The sequence below is a fragment of the Numida meleagris genome, chromosome 3, assembly GCF_002078875.1.
Source record: "Numida meleagris isolate 19003 breed g44 Domestic line chromosome 3, NumMel1.0, whole genome shotgun sequence".
Taxonomy (NCBI): Eukaryota; Metazoa; Chordata; class Aves; order Galliformes; family Numididae; genus Numida; species Numida meleagris.
In genome coordinates, this window is record NC_034411.1 from 63,711,979 (window position 1) to 63,729,900 (window position 17,922).

At 39.2% G+C, this 17,922-nt stretch overlaps 1 protein-coding gene across 3 annotated transcripts in view; it reads right to left on the reverse strand.

Annotated features, from left to right (window-relative positions):
- Positions 1-17,922, reverse strand: part of NT5DC1 (5'-nucleotidase domain containing 1) — a 138,707-nt gene that overhangs the window by 20,881 nt on the left and 99,904 nt on the right. For all 3 annotated transcript variants that reach the window (XR_002437385.1, XR_002437386.1, XM_021392840.1), the window contains exon 9: positions 714-832. Coding sequence is in view for 1 of the 3 variants with exons in the window: in XM_021392840.1 (XP_021248515.1) it covers positions 714-832 (119 nt within the window). In the remaining 2 variants the exon portion in view is untranslated. The remainder of the gene's footprint in view (positions 1-713; positions 833-17,922) is intronic.

The following is a 17,922-nucleotide window of genomic DNA, read 5'->3' on the forward strand; positions in this document are numbered from 1 at the left end:
GATCCTAATTTTCACTGATGTCACCCTTTCATTTTTTGATCTGTTTTCTCAGGGAGATTGATTTTCTGATGACAGTCTGATTCTACATGAAGCTGCAGAAATGCATAACCAAGCACTCAGCATAAAACACCTTACCTAGAAAGTTTACATATTCTAACAACAAAAAGAGTATACACTCCTTCCAGTTCTGGACTGCAGTTTTTTAAACTTGTATCCATCAGGAATAGTGTAACATTTTAGACTCTAGAATGGGCCCATCATTGCTAAATAAATGATAAATAGTTGGTTACTAGAAGACAGTGAAGAAGCGGGCAACTTGAGCTGTAGTTTGTCACTCCTGATGCATCTTTTGTCACATATCCAAGGAAGTAGCAGCTGCATGCCCTGCCTTCCTTTTAGTGCAGAGCATGTGCACAGACCTCTTCACCAACAGCAAGACAGGAAATATTATGCATTGGAGAAGGTGTGGAGTAAGCTAACAAAGGTGAGTCTATCATTTTGTGCATTGATAGATCATTTCAGTAAACATCAGCAACGAAGCTGGATACAATAGTCAGCTTTGACAAGTAATGGAATTGCTCTACCCCAAAGCGGTGTATGAAGAGCAAAAATGCGTGATTTATCACATCATCAGCTGTAATGCAAGATCATCTGGTGATATTCATACAGAAACAGGATATTTTTACAAAGATTTAATCCCACTTTTAACATACCTTGGGGTCCAACTTGCCAGTCATCTTCTTCAGTAGTTCATAAAGATGGATAGCATTACCTTGGGAATACCAGCCTGGCTTGTCCAGTGATAACAGAGCCTCTTGCTCTTCGTCATTTTCTGGAACCACCAAGCAAAATTGCCTGCTGTTAGTAAGAGCAGCACAGGCTCCTGTATTTGTGAGACTTGTGAGAAGCTGCCTGCGCGCTGCTTAGAGAATGTGGTCTAGTATGACATGAAAACAACTCCAGTGTCTGGCAAGAGGTTCAAGACTTGGTACTGACTGTGGGTTCAGTCAGGATGTTTGGTAGCTGGGGACTGCTTGGAGATAAAGTGGCAGTTAAGATGTGACCTTGCACACTATCTTGTTCAGCAAGCAGGAAATAAAAAGGAATTGGAGTAGGCAGACATCCGTGAGGAAAGAAGTAGCTGAGCCTGATCTGCGAGGGCTTCAGAAGAGCTAAGGAATCAAAGCCATATATTTTGACTCGTAAGGAAAGTAAGGAAGGTAGAAAATCACATTGCAGAGTGATGGAGGAGATACTACAGATCTCAGGTGAAACTCTGAGAAAGGGCAGATTATAAGTAACAGCATCTGCCTTTCCCAAACTTAGCCACCACTTTCAAACGCTGACAAAAGTGCAACGAAACAGGCTGAGGTAGTTCTTAGGGGCATTCACCAGCCTTAGATCAGCACATGCAATGAACAGTTTCAGCTATGAGCCAGTTTTGGGCAAATTACAAGGTGGCTTAATGTTTAAGAGCGCTAAAGATGTACATGGCAAACTTCAGTGATCCCTTTGAAAGACGAAAAAAAAAGAAGGAAAAAAGGGAAGAGATACATAGGGAAAGACAGCAAATAATCTTTTAATATTATGCACCTAAGAATTTGAATAAACACAAGACTTATTCTCAGACAAAACAATTCTATATTAATGATGTCTTATAAAAGTAGGAAGAAACAAGGAAATTCAAAGTTGACACTAACAATTCATGTAGAACATGTGTGGAAATGTCTTTTCCTTTGTTCTCTTTCAGAAAATTATGATAATATCTAAAACAAAAGCCATTAAAAATTCTCCTTCGTTTTACATTTCCTGGTTTTTAAATTACATTTGACCAAACAACTTTTCATCAAATGGAAGCTGTCAGACTCCAGCAAATTTGCTTTATTTTCTGTGTATTTTCAGACATTTTTGTTAGGCTGGCTGAATGAGTAGACACAATTTTCAAACAACATGGACATAGAAAAAGAGCATTTCTCAAAGCAACCCTTTTGAGACGCTACCAAAAGTTTCTATAGCTATCACTATCTGTAACAATGATCTCTCCATTCAGTCAGCCAGGAAAATAGAAGAGAAAAACAGAGATGTTAATGTGGACTTTTTAGAATAACTGTTTGCAACACTGCAGTTGCAGATATAAGCTCTACAAATTACAGCAGCACCAGGCGGCTCTGGAACAAGGCTCTGCTTTACTGATTCTATGGAAGGACGTGGGCAGCCTTGGCTGAAAAAATTCACTCTAATTACAAGGTAGATCGCTCACTCTGTGAGACCCATTACTGTCACCTTTAGGGATGGGATTCATCTCACTTAACTTGATGCACCCTGAAGCCAGACTTTAATTTATAGTTACAGTTTAAACTAGTTGGCCAGGCTTCTTTGGTAGGCAAAAGAGTGCAATAAGCACTTTCTAGAGGTGCCAGCTATGTAGAAGTAAAATGCTTAATTAAGCTAGAACTTCACTTTTAGGCAGTGAAATTAGGGGAAATTTCAAGGCTTGGTTTCCTCAATATGTGCAAATAGCATAAATGTCTAATTCATTACATGAACATCTTGATTTTGGAAGGAGCTTCAGAAAGCTGAGGAATTACTATAATGGATCTGAACAGGCAAACTTTGTGTCTTGAACAATATCTGCTTGTGCTCAGCTAGCTCAAATACACGGTAACTGTGTCAATTGTATTTCTATAATCTAAAGGGAGAAGAAATGCACACTTCAATGGTGTTTCAGAGGCAGCAAGTCTCTGAGAAAGGTTTCTAATCCAGTTCCACTTTCCCTGTGGCAAAATATAGTCAGGAAAATAATTCTTCAGCACTGGCTGTTAAGGCCTCTTGTGGTAGTTCTGCCATGTGAAAATCAATATACAACAGCTTAAAAACCATTAATGACACAATTAACTCTTGCACTGTATTATTTCCTTTCAACAGCAGCTACATGACAGTGCTCAAGAAATCCGTATATTCCCTGCAAAAATGCTGCATAAACGTGATTATGATAGCTCCAAATTTATACATCTTAGATATTCCAAGCAATAACTTTGGTTGCACTCAGACAAGAGGAAATCTGCTGCTGACCTGTCTTCCATCTTGCTGTTATTGATTCTTAAAAGTTCATTCAAAGGTCAGAACTGCTATGAATATTACTGTAACAGGAAGCCACACATACATAGGTGGGGATGCTAATGCTTCAGGTCTTAGAAGCTGGGCGGAAGGGGAGGTGTCTTGACAATTTCAAACAGACTGGGTAACCAAAAAGAATTTCTCAGATGAATTAGATAGAGCAACTTGCTTCCTTCTGAAGACTAATATATCACTGCAGCCTGGATTCCTGGCTGCAGACTAAAAGCATGCCACGACAAGAAATGCAAAAGCATCAAGCAGGTAAAATTAAAATTATTAAAACCAGAAAATGATTCTAGTAACACACTCACCCAAACTTCAACAGTGATTCAGAGCAATTTTCCTGAAGGGCAGATAATGTTCCTTTCTAACAGCAGCAACAAAAGCTTGACTCATGCTGGGGCTATATTAAAATTGCAGGAATGGCAATTTGAATATTGCTGGATCTAACCTTGGGAAATATATTTTGATTCAGAAATGTAACTCAGTCACCATAAGCAGACACAGTTCTTCAGATACCCCAACTCACTAACACGACTCAGTAAACTACTTGTCTAATTTTCTTAAACATACGTTGCAAGTTTATAACACGGGCTGAGGAACATCTGGTTCCATTCTAAAAATATGCAAAACGTACTCACCGAAGCTTGTTCCCACTTAAATGACAACTGTTGGTAACTTACTTTGGCACAGAATGGCTTCCTCGGAACAACTGCACATGCTCGCTCCCTGCTCTCTGTTTATTGGCCCTACCCGTCCAGATGGGTGCCTGAACACATGACATTTTGAGGTTGTGTCCACACTGAATGTCAACTCAGGGTGTGGGCCTGTGCTGAGGTGGATTCCCACCAGTTCACCCGTACGGCCATCCTCACACTGCTGTTTGAGCTGGAGGCCGCACAGTGTGTATCAGTCACAGCTAGCTGAGAACCTTCCAGTGAGTTGCCAGGGAGCCTGAGGACACTAGCACTCCAGCTCATGATGCCAGCCTCAGGTGTGCTGCAGTGTAACTGCAGTCTGTGTGCAGCTCCCTGGCAGTCTGTTCCCATGCCTTCCTGTCTTTCTCTTGATATTCGTAACTGGAAGTTTCTGCACAAACCTTGTTAGGCTCATTAGGGCTACTGATATTTTCTGTTCCTTTGAACTGTGCAATGGAATAAAAACACTCACGTATATGGCTGCCCTGCCTCCACCTAACGAGGGGCAGCTCTCACAGACTCTAACCATGCTCAGGCACTTAGCACGGATGTGTTTACTGAGGCTCTGGTTACAACCTCAAGGGACTATTGCAAAACAAATACAAATCAAGACCCATCACTGTCACATGCCTCTCTGCAAGTTAAAATAATGTCATTTCAAGCCCAAAGGATATTAATATAAGAGCCTAGTTATGTTCCAGCCTGGCTTCCTGGCACAGTCTGATCCTAGATGGCATTTTGAGTTCACTTAAGTACAAGGCCTCCTTTTCAGCAGGTAACTCAGGGCAGAAAACCATATCACTTCACAGACAAGACATGGCTAAGTAAAATCCCTCTGGTGGCTTCTTCCAGTTTTAAAGGCAATGAGATGGGATGAAATAAGCTGTAGACTTGCCCTACAGACCACAACCTCCATGAAAAAAGCTGGTACTCAGGGGCTGGAAGGGGGTGAAACTTCATCCCCTAGGGACACCACGAGTGATGGATAATGTGCAACAGCACCAGAGTAGTCATTACCAAACCTGCTAAGGATTCAATTATGTAGCCCGATAAGATGAAAGTAAAATATAAAGTGTACTTTCAAATTGTCCTGGGCATTTAAGAACCACAGGCTTCATAGAGAAATGAAATATATTTAAATATGTTTTACATTTCCAGTTTCAAGAAAATATTTTTATTTTTTGATTGAAATCTGCATTGCTGCTAAATATTAATAGTGCTAAACATTAGGATATGAAGGGACAAGATTGAAGTTATCCTTATTTGTAAGAAAACCAGTATTTCCTTTATAGCAAGTAAGTTTCCTTTGGAAAAAAATGATCACTAAGCTACAGGAACTGAAAATGTATCACTACAGATTTAGCAATTTGTTTTCAAGTCTGTCAAAGCGTTAATTTTATAGCCACAATTAGTCTGGCTAATGAACAAAGCGTTTCTATTTAAAACATTGATATGATGAAGCAAGGCCTTTTTTCCTTATTTTTGGAAAGTGATTCATCTGCAAGTTCATTTCTAATTATAGCTCATCCAGAGATTTGCAGACAGCCTTTTCAGAATTTTATTAATTGTATTTGTAACTCAGAGAACTTCTATTTTGGAAAGGTAAGAGGGATACAAATCCAGAATTTCTTTTCTTCTTCTATGTATTCAGTAGGATTCTTCTTTTTTTTATTTAAAATAAATTAAATAGGGATTTCTGGAGAGGTGCCAAATGGCAAGGTAAGAAATACATTTCCACCCTAGAACTGTTATATTCTAAAATTCTAGACCTCATTAGTTTTGTAAGAAGATTCCAGAGCTTCATACATGAGGAACCTGGAACTCTCAATATCCACTCAAATGTCCCCAAATGTCCCTATCAATATTAATATTGTAGCTCTCCAGGAGATCCCTACATAATTATGGAGAGAGACAGGCTTTTCCAGGAAGTATTTCAAATTCAAATAAGCCAGGAGAGATATGGTAATTGAGAAGACAAAACAAAACAAAACAAAGCACACAATCATTTAAAGAACATATAGTTCAAGCAACTGACTATAATCTTTCTTGCTAGCGTGTACTATACAAAAAAAAATTGTCCTTTACTGAAATATTGGGTGTCCATGTTACAATCAATATGAACTAAATTAATTCTCAGGAAATAGGATTTCAACAATGAAACTCATCTTCTACCATGCTTATGTTCAGAAAGAATCTGCTCCAGCCATGGAGAATTTGCAGGCTGCATTGCTCTCTGAGGAAGGGCTGCTCCAGGGATGCTGCAGACACAAAGAAAAGGAAAGACAAAGGATCCCTTGGCCCTGTTCAGATACTAAGAGATGCACCTGGGGATATTTTCAAAAGAAGTTCTTTACTTTTGAAACCATCAAACCAATCTAAATTTAAAACTTAATAATAAAAATAATAATATATGTAAAAAAATAATAAAATTTAATAAAACCAATCTTTTGAAACAAATCTAAACCAGAGTGGATTAACCAGAGCATTGCCAGGAGACTGATTTGGGCTGTTTTGGATTGTGTCCACAAGTGTGGAGCTGTGTGGCTGTGAAGAATCACCATTCCTCTCAGGCTGATGTTGTGGCTGACAGTATTAGATTTTGGCTAAACAATATGGGTTTTAGGGTAAGATGGCCAAAAAAGCATTCCTTGAAGTTTTCAGGAAAAGGGATGAACTGGAGGGAAGCACCAGTGATGAGATGAGGCCCACCAGCCAGATGTTCTGATCTAATCTGCAAACACACACTATGGATCTCTCTTGCACTGTGTGAACTGCAATCATGGAGTCTAACATAACCCTGTAAGTCTCTCTAGCAGCATCTACTGAAATATGGCATGCTGGGATTTGATCTTGGAGCATACTTTTCTACACTAAAAATTGACACTGCAGCGTGGTGGGGAAAAGCTTCTTGCCATTCATTTATCTGGTCCACAGACATTAAAAGAAGAAGGAAAAATAAAAAGACCAGCAGTTCTTCAATCCTCAATTTCAGCAAAAATGATATATTTTTTTCCTTTATCTTAATATTTCAGGTATAAATTGTATGATGCAAAGTGAACAGACAGTTTGATTCTGAAGAAGCATATCCATATAACCGCATGAGTTTCAATAGGGCCAAGTGTCTGGTCCTGCACTTTGGTCACAACAACCCCAGGCAACCCTACAGGCTTGGGGAGGAGTGGCTGGAAAGCTGCCTGACAGAAAGGGACCTTGGTGTGCTGATGGACAGTTGGCTGAATATGAGCCAGCAGTGTGCCCAGGTGGCCAAGAAGGCCAATGGCATCCTGGCTTGGATCAGGAATGGTGTGGTGAGCACGACTAGGGAAGTCATCCTGCCCCTGTACTCGGCATTAGTGAGGCCTCACCTTGAGTACCGTGTTCAGTTTTGGGCGCCTCAGTACAGAAGGGACATTGAGGTGCTGGAGCAGGTCCAAAGAAGGGTAACAAGGCTGGTGAAGGGCTTGGAGAATATGCCCTATGGGGAGAGACTAAAGGAACTGGGGCTGTTTATTCTGGGGAAGAGGAGGCTGAGGGGAGATCTTATTGCTCTCTTCAAATACCTGAAAGGTGATTGCAGTGAGAGTGGGGTTGGTCTCTTCTCAGTGGTGACAGGTGACAGGACAAGGGGAAATGGTCTCAAGTTGCACCAGAGGAGGTTTAGGTTGGATATGAGGAAAAACTTCTTTCCAGAAAGGGTTGTTAAGCACTGGAACAGGCTCCCCAGGGAGGTGGTTGAGTCACCATCCCTGAATATGTTTAAAAACTGTTTGGATGTGGTGCTTGGGGACACGATTTAGTGGTGGGTTGTTAGAGTAGTATGGTTAGGTTGCAGTTGGACTTGATGATCTTGAAGGTCCTTTCCAACCTGAGCAATTCTATGATTCTGTGATTCTATCTCCTACAGCATAGACCAATATACAGACTGCTGCAAGGGCCTTTGATTATTGTTTCTTCAATATCTCTAAAATATCTGCTTTTAAAGAGAATAATAATTTCTGAAGTTGAGCGGCTATACATAAATTAAATACTATTATTTACACATAAGTATGTGCAAAAAGGAAGAGCAGGTGGGATACATGCTATCACCTTCTTTAGCTTGTACTCCAAGTAGCTAGTGAAAAGTTGGAAGGAAGACCTGCAGACACATCCCATGACTGTACAGCTTATTTTGGTGTGAACAAATACCTAGATCTGTGCAAAATGAGAAACATGGAAGGAGATGTATAACTGACATACAGAAAATGAAGGCAAATTCCTTGTCGCGTACACAGTTATTATCTATTGCCCCTACTTATATTAACTCATTTTTTTTTCTGCTCAACTGCTTACCTAGAAGTCAAAAACTGTATGCAAAAAGCAAAATAGTTGGTAGATCTTGAAATAAATAAATCTGCCTGCTAATGGCTGCCCAAGCATACAATAGCTACAGACAGTGGTTATTAGAACCTGACCCAGGCTGTCCCTCTGCCTCAGCAATTACAAGAGAGCAACCCCACCCAAGCCCATGGCAGTTTCCTGCATGGCTGTCAAGGACAGCAGCCAACAGCAATGACCTTCCTGCACCCTTGTGGGCAGGACATGACAGAGTGCAAGGTCAGTTCTGAGGTCTGGGGACAATGTTATGGCCTTGTGGACATATGTGACTGGATGAATTCACAAGAGAGGCAAAGAAGGTGGCAAGGTTAGAACAACTGACAGAGATTTCAAATGCTTGTTAGGGTCCGCTCCAGGGCCAGATGTGTATCTTTGGCATCAGGGAACATCAGAATGATAAACAATGAGAAACTCTGTTCCTAAAAACTGTATTAAACCTACTGAGATACAGTGTGACTTTATATTTAATAAACTAAATGAAAAAAAAACATAGGAAACCCATGTTCTAAGAAAGAGGTGAACTTTTATGTGTCGAACAGTCACTGTAAATCTCAGAACAACATAACAGGGCTGGAGATGACAAGGAAGAAAGGAAACTAATACTTTCTGGCAAAGTAAGTTTAGGTACTCTAAGGGGAAGACTGACATGAAAAAATTGTAGTAATGATTTTTTTTGAAGATGTAAAAGAGAAATGATCCCCATAGCAGTTCCTATAATTCTGCAGTTGCTTAGCTATGCACTTTGTGTGGTTTGCAAAACCACTCTGTGTCTATATGAGCATGCGATTTACCTGGTTTCTCAGAATCAAGAGCACTGTGCCAGATCTCCGTATGCAGGAATTTCACAGATAAAATCTCTTGCTACTATTATTCCAGAAAAAATAATCATCTTGGAATGCTCAGCATTAGTCTGGCAGTATCACAGAGACACCTGGGATCTGTGGACAGTAATAATATATAAATTCCTTTTGCAGCAGATAAGAATCAGTTCAGAATGAATGCATTTACTGATGAAGAGAAAAAGTCCTGGGATCACTAACCCTACCTAGAAAGACATGCAGTATACGTATGTAAGTTTAACATATCTGGACTCCTACATGAATAATAGAGAAAGTCTGAAGAGCAGAGAGAGTGAAGAAGAATATGGTACACCACTTTTACCTTTTCCTGAGCTTTCAGGTCAGGAAAAGGTATTCTCCGATATTCTATTTCTCTTGTATGAGGTGGGGGAAACAGAGCTGCTACAGAGCTAGTCAGCTCTCTACCAACCTAAAATTTCCCCATATGATATATGAAGATGTTCGGAGAGCTGGAGCACCTCTCCTACAAAGACAGGCTGAAGGAGCTGGGCTTGTTCAGTCTGGAGAAGGGTGCAGAGAGACTTCATTAGGGCCTTCTAATATTTAAAGGGAGATTATAAACAAGAGGGAAATCAACTTTTTATATGGGTAGTGATAGGACAAGGGAGAATGGTTTTAAACTAAAGGAGGAGAGATTTAGATTAAAAGTCAGGGGGAAGTTTTTCACTGAGGGGTTAGTGAGGTGCTGGAACAGGCTGTACAGACAGGCTGTGGATGCCCCATTCCTGGAGGTGTTCAAGGCCAGGCTGGATGGGGCCCTGGGCAATCTGATTTAGTACTTGATCTAGAGGCTGACAACTCTGCCTGTGGCAGGGAGGTTGGAACTTGATGATCCTTGAGGTCCCTTCCAACCCAACTATTCTATGACTCTATGATATCAAAGCAGACCAGATCTAAGTCTAGGCTTTCCTCATGATTCAACATAGTGTCCTCAGCAAGTTTCCAGGTCTTTTAACTAACTTCTTTCACTGCTTGCTTCCAATAGCAAGTCTGATGTCTGCAGTACAAAAAGCAACATGTGCTTTCTGTGAAAAACAATTCTACAAACTAACCTTAACAAAAGCTTGAAATTTTGGAAGAACACACAAGAGAACTCTAAAGCTTCTTAATGAAAACCAGCACAAACAGATTCATGGAAACTATGCTGAAAGGAGGCTTTCTGCAGTGGTTGCCAGTCCCCGTCTGCCAGGAATGTACCATACACAACCCTCTATTTTTGCTCTACTTCAAACTGCCTCAATCCCAATTTCCAAACCGACGAAAAATCAAACCATGAGGTAACTTTGAAGTTCTCTAAGAAGAAAACAATTAAAGAGAAAAAAAAAAAAAAAAACATAAAACCCCTTTCATCACTTATGTCTTACACATACGTAATCTATGCCAAAGAATTATGTTCCCCTGTGAAGTCATATTGGTCAACCTACCCATGATGCAGGGAATCTTCAAAAAATTCATTGTGGAATTTCAGTGGTTTAAGGACTATTATATAAAGTCTAAGCTAAATGTCCGTCAATCAAACTCACACAGGTTTCCTCTGAGTCTTAGAGCAATGGTAAATTTTACAATCTTGTATTAATCCATCCTGCATACAGACAGACTTTGGCTTCTGTAGGCATGAGAGTAGGCTTGCACAGATCACAGCTTTCTATTCAGCTTTGAACTCTCTGGTTCAATTCAGCTGCTAAAATACTGGTGTCTGGTGGGATTTGAGATGCTCTATGGTGCATTATTCCTGTTGCAAGCTGAGAAGGCATGGTTCTTCCATATACCCTGTGCCACTTCTGCAAGACTTGTGTTTGGGTTCCTTGGGCCTCTCAATCAGCCCTGGAGGCCTATTCTCAGGACACAAGTGCACCAAAGCTGGGATTCAGCTGCAGATGCAGAAACACATCATATAGGGTCTATGAAAGGAAGCACAGCCACTGCAGATTGCACCATTAAGTCACTGGGGCTAATGTACGCTACAGAGTACAGTGTTAGAATTTCTATTTGGGCAATTGTACAGCTCTCCACTGACTGTGTTGGTTAGCTCTTCATTGTCAAGTTGAGTAATATAAAAAAATGATAGATAGCCAGGTTAGTTTCCATATATATTGGTTTCTATATCAACTCCTGGTATTTATTTATTGATTTGTTTGCTCTTTCCTCCCCAGAATAGACCTCTGTGATTTTTAGCCTAGGGAATCACCATTACAATGTAGTTATCTGACAATTTTTGCATAAGGGAGAGGCTTGCAACTGAATGGCAAAAAATTCTGAAAACTCTCCATCTCACTGATACAGGTTTGGCAAGAAGAGAAGCCAACTAAGACATCAAAGGCATAACATTCAATTTGTAAACAGAAGTAGAATCCGTGTGAGTTAATAAGCTTTCCACTTGGACCTTTTCTATTCTATGGACAAAATAAAATACATTTGTTTAAGCACCTTATTGGAAATGCACGAGACAAATCAGAAGGACATATATATTTTCTTATTCCTAAAATAGCAGCTGATTTGCACGTCTTGTTTTACTAGTGTTCCTTTCAGTCCTTTGAAACTTCTAATTTATTTCTGACTTTGCTGCCCAGTCCTGGATGGATGCTTTTATGAGTGCTGGGAAGTAGAATGATGCTGAAAATAAATATTTCGTATAACCAGAAAGAATATTTTAAAAAATAATAATTGTTCTATCCTAGAATTCCTATTCTAAGAATTGAATGGTGTCTGTATATTGTATCTGTATACATAATCCATACAGTTTCTTCAAATATTTTGTTATTCAAGCACGAGCCCCTGTGTATCTGATGTAAAGGGACCACAAGCCACTTGATCATTAAGGCTACATCTTAATGTTTTCTTCAGTAAATTAAATTGAGTGTGCTTATATATCAAACTTTCAGTATTACTATGGTACTGTAAAAATAAGGACAATATTGTTTCAGAAAATGTCCTACTAATGCTTCACAAAGAGTTAGTTCTGCAAACCCCACTAGTCTACAGAATGCATTTTGTCTTCACAATCAGTAAGGAGTCTTCCATAAATCCCATGTCTTTTTCATCATCACATACTGTTATACTATTACCATACTACAAATGTGATCTAAGTTGAGTAGAATCATGGAATCCTTAGAGTTGGAAGGGACCTCTGAGGGCCATCTAGACCAACTCCCCTGCAATGAACAGGGACACCACAGCTAGAGCAGGTTGCCCAGGGCCTTATCCAGCCTCGCCTTGAAAGTCTCCAGGGACAGGGCATCAACCACATCACAAGGCAGTAGAGTACTGACTAGTACTAGAGTACCGACTACTTTGCTTCTAAATCTTGCAGGTGAGTATGTTTTCACGGAGACCACGGAGTAAAAAATTGTCTCCTCTTAATAATCTATTCAGGTGTTGGAGAACAATTTCTTTAAGTCACAGAAGTCTGTTTGCTGAACATAGTTGTGTTTGGAATATTAACTGGTTATTGAGGTATTTTGGTTTTGAAAATACAGACCAAGTTATGTCAATTCAAGTTCTGTAGGGATTCAATACCTAGAGAGAACAGAGCTGACAGCCCTTAGTAGCTTATCTTGCTGTAAAAAATATCTTGAATTTTTTTGGATTAATTAGGTTTCCTATGCACGAGAACTTTTGTATATTATCTCCCCATCACTGCTGGTACAGTCCAGATGGGATGGTATCACAGCTCCATTCTCTGCTATAATTCTGAAATAAAATAGAAAGTGAGTTTGAAATTATGATTGAGAATTTTCTACTGACTCTGATTTCTAATAACCTTCCTATCACATGGTTCATGTGTTGAAATATTGTTATATACATATACACTATATTTAATTCTATTTGTAGATATTTGTTTTTTCTATTTCTATTTCTATTTTTCTATTTCTAATTTCTATTTGTAGATATTTGTTTATGTCATCACTGTATGTTATTGTTAAAACAATTGCTCCTTTTAAATGCTGATGTCACCTCTTTATCAACCACATTTAAAGCATCATCATAAGTTGAAGATTTTGCAAGATAATTCCCAGAAGCTTGGTAAACTTTTCTAAATATACAGGCTTAGGAGACTTAATTCCGAAAATCAGGAGGAGAGTTGACACGCTTCTCTATGAAGAAAGTTACTTCCACTAAAATTAAACATGACATGATAACTAATACTCAGTTTTAAGAAATCAGTGGTTTGGAACTGTCTTCCAGAACAAAAAGGTACTCTAGCCAACTGCTTTCAATAACTTGAAGTAATTACTGAATAATTATTGCATTGTTTGAAAAAGTTAGTGTAGAACACACCAAGTTCCAATCCCTTAAAGTTATAAAGGATATATCATTGAACCATAAAAAGTAAATCCAGCAGAATCAATTGTAATTCTATTATATTTATTTCACCATTCTGAATCTTGGAAAGAGCTAAAAGGATTTTCACAGTCAGGACTCTCATGGAGTTCTTATGCAAACAACTTACAGTTCTTCACTGCTTCTGGATTCGGACATTAGATACGCAGATCTGCCAGAGATATGATTATTGGTAAGTCATTCAATCTTCTTGTGTTTCAGTTCCTTGGCTCTAACAGCCTGTACTTTTGTTTTTCAGCCATTTGTTTATCTGGGCTGCCTGTGGACTCCTTGAAGACAGAGACTGACTCTTATCAAGTGTTTGCACAATACCTTAAAGAACAGGGTTTTGAGTTTCATTCAGGCCTTGAATATAATGTAATATAACCAATAACTAGGATTTTGCAGTAGTGTTAGTCACTGCAGCTCCTTTTGAAAAATGAAAACAAACTTTTCATAGACAAAGAATTCTGCTTTTTGAGTACTTGGCAATTATGCTTAACATGTTTTTCAGTTTTAACAAAAGGAACATTGTTTATATCCAGCTTTTGAAAACAGAAGCTTTAGCTTTCTTTGAAATAGCTTTCAGTAATATTCTTATCAGTTTAGTGCCAAACATAGTATTTATTATCAAAGGTAACCAGCTGAAGCAACCCCTGCTGTCACAGAGGCACTCTGCAGTTTTTTCAGTGTTTTGATTTTTGGATGAATAACTTTTTATTCCTTTTATCTTCTGAGCTACTTTGAAGACTCTACAAACATATAAAGAATTTGGCTTGACACATTTACTCTATTTTTTCTTTCAAAGAAGGATAGGCATTGGAGAATGTATCTACAGTTCAGCATTCATCCTCATACTCAGAAACAAACAGATACCTTATTTCAGAGACTGTTTATTTTAAAAAAATAAACAAGGAGTTGTTTGTGAACAATGGTAGAAATAATGGGGCCTAGTTTCCTCTGAAATTATGTCTTGCAGTTGGATTCACTGAATGTCAATAGGGTGCAATGTCTCATGGACACTTTTCCAGTAGACGGATCATTTGTAGCCAGGCCCTCCTGGGTGACCTCTCTGCTGTCTAATGAGGAATAAGTTTACACTGCAACCTTTCCCCGAGCTGGGACTGAATGACCAATTTTTTTCCTTTCTGGTCTGAAGTGTCTGAGAATACTATTTTTCCAGCCTCTATCTCTGAGTATACTAAGCCATACTCAGTTGTGGTAGAAATTGGATTGTTGACAGAGCTCTGCAGAAAAGTTTGGGCAGAAATTCCTACTGACACATGCCATGGGATTGCATAAGTCTCAGTTTTAGGAAAACAGACTGAATGTTGAAGAATTAGCCTGGTAGCTGTTCTGGCTGATATGGTAGGGGTATCAGCCAAAGATGCTTGAGAGACAGCATCCAGTTCCCTCTCCAGCAGGTGAGTCAGCTGATAGCCATGTATATTCCATGCCAGTTAGGAGGGGACATCTGCTGACTTTCCAGCATGACCTATGCTCCAAATTTACAGCAAACTGCCTTAGTTAGGGCAGCACAGTGCTGTCCTTGTAGAAACAGAAACTGAACTTGTCCACAAAAGCTCCAGCTTCTGATTGGCAAGTACATATAAATGGCTCAGTGAGAATCTGGCCTTCCACCACTTCTGAAGAAAATACCAGTAAAGCTCATTCCCAGAAAAAAAATAAAACCAAATTCCTCCATTCCTTCCCTCAGCAGAAAGGAATGGCTCAGATTACCATAAAAGGCGGTACTGTCATGGAAAATTTGGCTCGCTTGTTCTTTGGGTACTGTGCACTACTACACAATGGCATTTTACAGGTATTACACACATTTAATTATGTCAGCGTAAAAGTGGTTACATATACAACCAGTGCAAACTGCAGCATTGCCCCTTGCATTATTTTATAACACTACTACAATGACAGGAGTCCTTAGGATTTGGGTGCAGTGATCCTTGTCACTCCAACTGATCCATTCCAACTTGAGATATTCTATGATTCTATTATATACTTCCAGGTAGTAATAAAAATTATTTCCTCAATTTCCCACTAACCTGTTATCTCTGCAATGGAATCAAAATGTTCTAAACACTTGTTTTCATAAGGCAATGACCATCAAAACTTTGAAACTGCTGGAACAAATGAAGGCTTATGACAAGGAAGAAAGCTGCTTTTGTTACTAGTGGTCCTGACCAACACTATGTTGCTTTCAAGAAAATGCAATCAGGCATTGATCAAGCTGCCAAAGAGGGTGTCAACTGAAGGAATCGTCTTTATGAGGCACTGCCACAGTCCTTTCTGGTTTTCAGAATAAAGACCAAAAATGGTCAGCATCTGTAACTGATTATGAAGATTTCATTATTTAAAGCTTTTCATCACCTATACCAATTAGTTGCCAAAAAACAAATTCCTCTTTCTACAGAAATGATGGATAAATCTCTAGTCAAGAAAAGAGTAGGAAATCACTTCTCACTGGTGTCTCAGGTATAGAACCAGATACTTCATCTCTCAAAATAGTGGACCCCCTACTGCCAGCAAGATACAGGACATGTTTCTGTATTAGAGAATTAGGAGATCCTCAATCTTAATGTCACATTGTCAAAAGGTATAAAAAGATATAAATTTGAAAACTAGAATATAAACATAGGTTATGTATTGGTTATAAGTGTCCTTTTTCTTTACAAAATAGCCAGGAAATATGTGATAAACAGTGGCAATTCACTACATAGAATTGCTAAATGAGATCTCCATGAAAAGAATTGCATTACTTTCACAGACTATATGGCACTGTGGAATGTTATAATATAAATGCATTCATTTTAGAAGACATATGGGAAAAATTCATGAATAATACAGCCCTCAGCTAGTACAACCTTTATATGCCATTCTGTCACAAGAAAAAATAATATTCAGCAAATATATATAAAATAAAATATTTGGCAAATATGCATTATTGTAGAATCATAGAATCACCAAGGTTGGAAATGACCTCTAAGATCATCTGGTCCAACTGTCCACCTATCACCAATATTTCCCACTAAACTAGGTACCTCAGTACAACATCTAAAAATTTCTGAACATCTCCAGGGATAGTGATTCCGCCACCTCCCTGGGCACCCCATTCCAGTGCCTGACCGCTCTCTCAGAGAAGAAGTATTTCCTAATGTCCAACCTGAATGTTCTCTGGTGCAACTTAAGGCCATTCCCTCTAGTCCTATCACTAGGGCTAGTGGGAGAAGAGGCTGACACCCACTTCACCACAACTTCCTTTCAGGTAGTTGTAGAGAGCAATTAGGTCACCTCCGAGCTTCCCCTTCTCCAGACTAAACAATCCCAGCTCCCTCAGCTGCTCCTCATAAGGCCTGTGCTCCAGACCCCTCACCAGCTTTGTTGACCTTCTCTGAATACGCTCCAGGGCCTCAGTGTCTTTCTTGTAGTGAGGGGCCCAAAAGTGAACACAGTACTCTAGGTTCACCACGGCTGAGTACAGAGGGATGATCACTTCCCTGCTCTTGCTGGCAGCACAATTTCTGATACAAGCCAGGTTTTCTCCAATATTCTGCTGGAGAAATTGATTGCTCATGGGTTGGACAGATGTGCTGTTCACTGAGTGAAAAACTGGCTGGGTGGCTGTATCCAAAGTGTCATTGTGAACAGTATTAAATCTGGACAGTGGACAGTTACAAGTGGTGTTCCCCAGGGCTCAGTACTGGGGCCACTTATATTTTTATCTGTTTTGTCTGGTCACAGTGACAGGACATGAGGAAATGGACTCAGGCTGCACCAGAGGAGATTAAAACTGTATATCAAAGAAGATTTCTTCACAGAAAGGGTCATTAGGCATTGGAATGGGCTGCCCAGGGAAGTGGTAGAGTCCCCATTCCTGGAGATGATTGGAATAACTAGTAAAATCAGAAGGCTTTCTTGAGTTTAACCTCCCAGGCTGATTTAAGCAGAAAGAAAAAATATATATATTTTTTGTTATAAAGGAAGCTTTCCTTGTAGAGGTAGCAATTGACATACCTATTAAATGGGAACTGCATGAACTAAGCCATATTGTATACACAAATCAATTTCATCATTTTCTAGAGATGGCATATAAGTCCTTCAAATAAGTGAGTGATGTAAGAATATTTGAAACCTATATTCCATTATAAAGGTGCAATACCATCTGTTTCAAAATTTCCACATTTTTAACAGATATTCTACAGTTTTACTAAAAGTATTGGAAGATATTTACTGGGTAGTATTTTGCTATTCTTCTGCCTTAAGGAAAGAAGTCTCAAATAAAAAGAATGACCTAAAAAATTATATGGCTTACACATTTAACATCCAGGGAAATGAAGCCACTTCCCTCCAGATCCCACTACATGGGCCTGAAGTGCCTTGGAATATAAATACATAAAAATAGCTATATAGGCTCAACCCTGGCTCTCCACCTACTTCTGTATCCCATATTTGGCAGTAATCAAGCCCAGATGTTGCAGAAGAAAACTTAAAATGCAAACATGGAACCATCTATTTCTTATGAAGTCTTGCAGGCCATAATA